This window comes from Sprattus sprattus (assembly GCF_963457725.1).
Source record: "Sprattus sprattus genome assembly, chromosome: 19".
NCBI classification, from domain to species: domain Eukaryota; kingdom Metazoa; phylum Chordata; class Actinopteri; order Clupeiformes; family Clupeidae; genus Sprattus; species Sprattus sprattus.
This window is the reverse complement of record NC_137917.1, coordinates 19,396,212-19,404,137: the sequence shown is the minus strand read 5'-3', so window position 1 is coordinate 19,404,137 and position 7,926 is coordinate 19,396,212. Positions and strand designations below refer to the sequence as shown.

Here is a 7,926-nt window from a genome sequence, read left to right as displayed (position 1 = left end):
TTACGATGCCTTAAGAATAATTGGAATTGGAATCAGGGGGACAGTGGTTCAGCAGGTAGAGGAGTCGTTCAGCAATTGGAAGGTTACTAGTTCGATCCTGACTTCTCCCCACCAAGTATCGAAGTGTCCTTGAGCAAGACCCGGAACTCTGAACCGCTCCTGATACGCAGGTTGGCAACTTAGATAGTAGCCTCCGCCATCGGTGTATGAATGGGTAGATGTCTGAGGCATTCATGTAGAAAGCGTTTTGAGTGCTCCATGAGTAGAAAAGTGCTATATAAATGCAGTCTATTCACATAAAAATAAAAAAAATGCCAGAGACAGCCGATGGGTGAAAACAGACAGTAAGGCCTTGTCTATTACCGCTTACTGTACGAAGTATACTGCAATACTTAGTGCACTCTAAGCACTTACATCGTGCGTTCTGTCGCACACACACACACACACACACACACACACACACACACACACACACACACACACACACACACACACACAGACGCACACACACACACACACACACACTAACACACACACATACACACAGCCTGTCAAGGCTAAACTACAAAGTTTAACTACGCAGAGAGCTGTGTGGGGTATCTGTAGACAGATGTTACAGTAAAAGTGAAAAATGCATATTGTAAATCTTTAAATAGGAACCCCAAAATCTGTATTGTGTGCATCCTCTACAATAAATTCCATGAGGGACAACTGAACACACACACATGCACACGCACAGGCACACGCACACACACACAGCAACACATGTCATAGAACCCACCCAGTCTTTTCTTTATTGTTGGTCAACTTTGACCTCACCTGTCACCCAGGCAACAGTCTGACGCCCTGGCTGACAATTCTCCTCTGAGACAAATATAAGCAGATGACACGGTGTGTGTGTGTGTGTGTGTGTGTGTGTGTGCATTTGTGTGGGTGTGTGTGTGTGCGTGCGTGTGTGGACACAAATGCAGCAACTGTTTGGTTGCCCTTGTGTGTCAGCACATGAATGGCAAGGATTTTTTTTTTGTTTGACTGAAAATAACAACACAAAGTCAGGATGTCTGCCTGCCTGCATTCATGCATGCATGCATGCGTGTGTGTGTGTGTGTGTGTGTGTGTGTGTGTGTGTGTGTGTGTGTGTGTGTGTGTGTGTGTGTGTGTGTGTGTGTGTGTGTGTGTGTGTGTGTGTGTGTGTGTGTGTGTGTGTGTGTGTGTGTGTGTGTGTGTGTGTGTGTGTGTGTGTGTGTGTGTGTGTGTGTGTGTGTGTGTGTGACTGTGCACACATGAATTGTATGACCTGACGGCCAAGAAGGTCTGTTTTGACTAAAGTGGCCTGGCCAGAGACAAACGTCTGAAAACAGGACGCAGGGCTAAATGAGAGACAGAGGCAGAACGGCAGAACGACAGAAAAGGAGTGAAAGCAGGATAAGGCCGGAGGAGCAAGGAGCCATGGAGACAGGGAAAGAGAAGAGCAGAGCAGAGGGGAAAATAAAGAGAGAGGGAAGCACATTCCTCCTGCTCCTCTTCCATTCAAAACAACAGCTGGAGAACACACAGGTGTGTGTTCCGCTTGGGTTTACTAACCGGGGAGAACACCACACGCTGACTATGCAACCACCACACACACTCTCACACACGCTCATTCACACACACACACGCTCACACACACACACACACACACACACACACACACACACACACACACACACACACACACACACACACACACACACACACACACACACACACACACACACACACACACACACACACTGTGAGGATCAGCATTCCTTGATCCACTCACACACACCCCTCACATTTTCTACCTTCTGGTCGGGCGCCTGATTCACCAACCCTCTCATTAGCAGGATCCGGAGTGCCAGAGGAGAGGAGAGGAGAGGAGAGCGTCCCCACTCAGCGTCCCAGACTGTAAATCACTCTCCTCTCCACTCCTTTCCACTCCTCTACACTTTCCACTCCTCTCCTCTCCACTCCTTTCCACTCGTCTACACTCCTCTACACTTTCCACTCCTCTCCTCTCCACCAACTCCATGTGGACCGTCAGCACCACCTCACATACAAATGCTGCATGATTTTGGACAATAAAGCTTGGCAACTCAAGCATAGTAATAACACCTTGTAATAACAGCTATCATTATTATTACTACTGGAAAATCCATAGCCAAAATTCATAGTAAAAAATCATATAAATACATAACATACATATCGAGGTATGACAGTGAAGTGAGAGTAGGATATCCTCACAGGTGTGATTAGTCCTGTATTCACGCTACGTTTTAATTTGTGCATCCCCCCTGCCCCCTACAAATGTAATGTCCCAGATAGCAAGCATACGTATATCTGTCTGCCCACTGGGGTCAGAGCTGGCGGCCTCTGGCCTTTTGCTTATTGATTTTTGAACGGTCCGCTGGCCCACCGTCTCTTACGAAACATTTTCTTTCTTTACTAATTTATACCTCCTCAGTCATTTTCACCAACCCTTAACTTTAGTATAGATATTACCAGTGCATAACAGGTCTTCAATTGACCAAGTCATTTTTTTACTCGTTTACTTTTACTTGTTTATTCTAAAACACACACATTATGATTTTAAAACTGATTATGTCTCTACGTGTAGCAGCCCTGAGTCAGGCTAGTTTATAATAATATATATATAATTTAATGTGGTAAGCATCCATAGCCCAAAGTTCTCTCCAGCTGAACCTACTTTTCTCAATACACCGGTGGATATAATATATATATTATGCCTGCTCTCTGGGTCTATGAAGAAAGAATCCCATTAATTTTGCTCAGTGTTGGGAATAAAACCACTAGAGGGCGACTATACTTTCCCTCTCTATGACAGCTGCTTCGGAGACAACATACTATGAAGCTCTCCACTATCTACAGTATACCGACATGAACGGCTTTTGAACCTTTTTATAGGTTCTTATTCTTCAGTTATTAACAGAAGTAAAGGTATTAATAAGGTATTAATATTATTAGTTAAAAATATTATGTATTTGCATAAGTACATGACATTGCAACTCATAGGTCTAGGGTAGGAGTAAGTACATATAAATTAGCGCTATGTACTTAGTAAAGACTATTACGTAACATAGAAAAATTGATATCATATGAGATTTACTTGAGCTTGTAACACTGTCATAATTTGCCACATATATCATATATCATATAGGTCCCATACTTTGTTGTATGTTAAGTTGAGTTCAATTTAATGATCTATTAAAGTCTGAGCATACTGCATGTATGTACGAGATGGTGGGCTGGGGGGGGGGGGGGGGGGGGGTAGGTATGTTTATGGTCTTGGAGACTGAAAGACTGTGTGTGTGCTGTGTGCCTGTAATCACTGTAACAATGGGAGCTGAAGTGGGGGTGAGTGTGTGTGTGTGTGTGTGTGTGTGTGTGTGTGTGTGTGTGTGTGTGTGTCAGACAGAATCTGTGTTTCAGGAAACAGAGAGATCCTGTTTTTGAGTTGGCTCCCATTGTTGCACTGATTAAATACACACACTCACACCATGCTGCGCTATCCCACACACATACACACTAACCTCTCTCTCTCATACACACACACACGCACACACACACACACAAACACACACACAAAATCAAAGATCCCCTCCCTGTTAAATAATTGTCACACCCCATCTCACAGACTCAAGACACACACACACAGACACAGACATACACACACACACACACACACACACACACAGATACAGACATACACACACACTCTCTCTCCCCAAACATACACCAGTACCACACCCATGTCCTCTCTCATACAAAACAATCACATCTTCTCTTTCACCCTGTGTATCACACACAAAACCACAAAAAGAAGCTCACACACACACACACTCTGAACTATTCACAGTACTACCACACATGATAAACTGTTACCCTCCCATCACAAGGTTTTTGAGGTCTCACACACACACACACACACACACACACACACACACACACACACACACAAGCAAACACACCTCTGAGTCTGCCTGTTTTTTCTTCTTCTGTAGTCTCCCTGTTGCCTCTGAGTCCACTTCCCTCCACCCATTCCATTCTATCGTTTGCCTACGTCTCCATTACACCCCCTTGCACTCCTTTCTTCTTCTCAATCCCTCTCTCCTTGCACTCCTTTCTTCTTCTCAATCCCTCTCCTTGCACTCCTTTCTTCTTCTCAATCCCTCTCCTTGCACTCCTTTCTTTTTCTCCTTCATCCCTTTCTCCTTGCCCTCCTTTCTTCTCCATCATCCCTCTCCTTGCACTCCTTTCTTTTTCTCCTTCATCCCTTTCTCCTTGCCCTCCTTTCTTCTCCATCATCCCTCTCCTTGCACTCCTTTCTTTTTCTCCTTCCCTCTCCTTGCACTCCTTTCTTTTTCTCCTTCCCTCTCTCCTTGCAGTCCTTTCTTTTTCTCCTTCATCCCTCTCTCCTTGCACTCCTTTCTTTTTCTCTTTCATCCCTCTCTCCTTTGCTGTTAGTCACCTTTTTCCCATACTGAAGGCCTTATCTTTCCCCCCCCCCCTACCCCAGCTTGGATTTCCAGTGCTTTGGAAACACGTTTCTTACCCCCGCTCCCTGTCTGCCCGAGCCCATCTGAATACACGTGGGAATCTGGAGTGTGTTCGAGCATGTGTGTGTGTGAAGGAGGTACGTGTGTGTGTGTGTGTGGGTAACAGATGCACGATTGTCTGATTATACGTTTTCGAAGGGGAAGAAAATCTGCTTTAGGGAGCAGAGTGACTGAACACGTCAAACGTCACAGCTGCACCTGTGGCTGCTTTCGTTCCAATATGCAGAGCAGGCCCCTCCGTGTCCCTCCCTGCCTCCTTCCATCCCTCCCTCCCTTTCTCCATCCCTCCCTCCCTCCGTGTCCCTCCCTCCCTCCCTCCTTCTCTGTGTTGTGTCTGGCCAAAGGCTCGGTTTCTGATCACAGGAAGTGATGCTGGCACAGCAGTGCACTGAGAAACAGCACAAAGGCTGTTCCCACCGCTCTCACACACGCACTTGCTCAGAAGTTGTGTATAGCGTACGTTCTCTCACACTCAGTGCGCGCACACACACACACACACACACACACACACACACACACACACACACACACACACAAGCTTCACACACAAGGTTCACACACAAATCATCGGCTCAAGCGTTTGAGACTGTCCAACACCACCCTTTCATCTTGTTCCCTCCCCCTTAGCAAACATAACTCATGAAGCACTCAAAACTTGAAATTAGATCATATAAAATTTTATAGCATTTTCAACCACAAACATCTCCTCACACCCCCCAGCACATGGCAGAGCTCAGTAATATACACCCCTTACATACATACATATATATATTTAGAAAAATACAAAAAGAATGGTTCATGTATTTAGCAAAGCCAACAACACAGGTATACTTTGAGTCTAACACAGTTAATCTGATATGTATGGAATCACGTGGGTGTCTTTCAGCACTCCTGGCGCAGGGAGGCATAGAGGGTGACCAGAGACACATACTGCAGTTGAAAGGCTAAAGCTCTCCGACTCTTATCTCTCCTTTTCACTCGGGAAAGCTGACACTTATCTCATTTTGGCTACTGCAACGGAAACTCCTGCCAAGGGTCAAGAAGATACCTGAGATACTTGTATAATTCGATCACAAGCAAGAGAGAAAGCAGGAGTAAAAAAAAAAAAAAAAACGCTCCACTCTTTAATCGGCATAGAATAGCTTCAGATACTAGCGCTACCCAGAATCCTTTGAGGGCATAAATGTGAAGTGTGAGGTGTGCTACAAAAACCATTGGTCACCTTCACCTACTGTTAAAAGAGATTACATTAAAAGAGATTGACATTGAAGAGACTGAAAAGAGAAGACAGACAACAGATGGCTTGTGAGGCTGAGCTACAATGTACCAAAGTGACCAAATGACCAAAGCAAATACACCACAGAATAAGGAGTGGAATCTTTTGGTCCAAACAACTCTGAATTGTAGACACTGTGATGTGAATTTTCGTACCGTCACTCATGAATATATAGTTATAATATTTACATTTTACAAAACCGGCAGTGACCCTCCGTTGACCTGACTCTCTATGAATCTAGAATGTCCTGCGGTGTCCTGCATGGTTGCATCGTCACTCTCTAGTGAAGAAGGTGCAGCTGAGGTGAACACAGTGAATCTCCTCTACCCCCCCCTCCCCCCCCCACACACAAAGCCAGGACAGAAAAACAGATGGATAAGAGTCATTCTCCTCCTCCTCTTCCTCCTTCTCTGTCTATGGGGTAGCCATGTCATGGTCAAGGCTGACATGTTGTTTGAAAGAATGCTGAGACGGGAAGTGAAGTGGCTGCACACAGGCTCAGCTCAAATACATGTCACTGAAGAGCACACTAAACCCTGGCAGGGGGAGAGGTGGGAATGGAATGTCTGGTCATCGTGCCTTCAGGTTATCATCCCCCCTTACACACACACACATATACACACTTCCCCACTCCAAAAAAACAGGAAAAAACAAATCTGACTGGCCGCATTTCAACGGCACCCTAATCTGTGCACAAGTGTCTAGTCGTGTAGGGCGTGCTATTGCTGATCTGGCACGAGGCCTTGTCACACTGGCTCTTTGTGCATACATGTGAGCACCCCAAAACACAACCGTGCTCGGGTGGCCTCAGGACTCCTACACATATTAGAAGAGCTTCTTCCCACTAAAGGTCAGGTAGAGGTCACACAAAGGTCAGAGGGCATGTGGCAGGCTTTCTTATAGTGTTGGCGCTGCTGGGTACTTTTGATGTACATGTCAGTGAAGGAGGGACGGCATCAGCATCAGCGTACCCAAGCATGCAAATTAAACAAATAGTGGTCTGTATGAAAGGAATCTGTTTGAAACCAACTGGCAGAAGGCTCCTAGAGTGGACTGTATACACAAAAACAACCTCCACTTATAGAGCTATCGTTAATGATCTATCATAAGTCACAAGAATTCCTCAACTCCAAAATCGTAAGGCCTCGAAATGGCGTTCTGAATCAGTTCTGATCACTTTCTTGTAGATTTAACGAAAAGCACATTGATGTAGTGACAATGTTTATCATAATGTTATGCAAGTTGTGCAAGGGGACTTGATAAAAATAATAATACAAATAATAATAAAAAAAGAGGTTTAAACACAAAAAAAAACACTGTATTGAAAAATACATTTGGCATTTAGACTCTCAACACATACAGAATAGCGATATACAATGGGAAAGCATGAACATACTGCAAACAGAATTAGGGGCTACAAGAGCAAAAAGGTACCTGGAAATTACACCGGACAACCCAGCGTTCAGTCATCCAGAGTAATTCAGTCATTCCACGCTTTAAAGTGCACTGAATTGAAACCTCTCAGGAGGGGATGATTAAGGTCGCTAGTCACGTACCATGGCAACAGTCTGGTAGCCATTTGGGACACAGAACAGCTCCCCTCCCTCTCTTGAACTTCAGAAGTCAAAGACTTCTTTGCTCAAGATGGGAGCCATATTTTGAGACCTTATTTTATTTCTTTCTTTTTTTGAAATAGATAACCTTTCAGCTATACCACAAGAGTGACTTCGGTAGTTGGATAGGCCTTTTACAAACTGAACTGTGATACCCAGAGAGGAGAGACCTAGGAGAGATGAGAAGGGAGATGAGGCCGCTTATAAGAGCACACAGGAGAGGGAGATTCAGGAACAAGGCACTTGGTGGTGAGGGAGGGCCCCAGACAGGGCCTCTGTTTAAATGGAGACGGGTTTGTAGGAGGGTGTGCCTTGATCGGCGGGTCCAAAACTCCAGAAGAGGAAGAAGCGGATGAGGCTGGTGACGATGCCTGGCGTGTTGGGAACCTGCGGCACACAGGGAAAGGATTTAAGGGGAGCACATCTCACAGAGCAAAGG

The 7,926-nt window shown here is 45.1% G+C and overlaps 1 protein-coding gene across 2 annotated transcripts in view; it reads right to left on the bottom strand.

Annotated features, from left to right (window-relative positions):
* Nucleotides 1-6,798: 6,798 nt before the first annotated feature.
* The window catches only part of slc50a1 (solute carrier family 50 member 1), a 6,947-nt gene continuing 5,819 nt past the window's right edge, over nt 6,799-7,926 (bottom strand). For both annotated transcript variants that reach the window (XM_080858172.1, XM_080858173.1), the window contains one exon: nt 6,799-7,874. In XM_080858172.1, the coding sequence (XP_080714298.1) occupies nt 7,767-7,874 (108 nt within the window). In that variant the 3' untranslated portion in view covers nt 6,799-7,766. The remainder of the gene's footprint in view (nt 7,875-7,926) is intronic.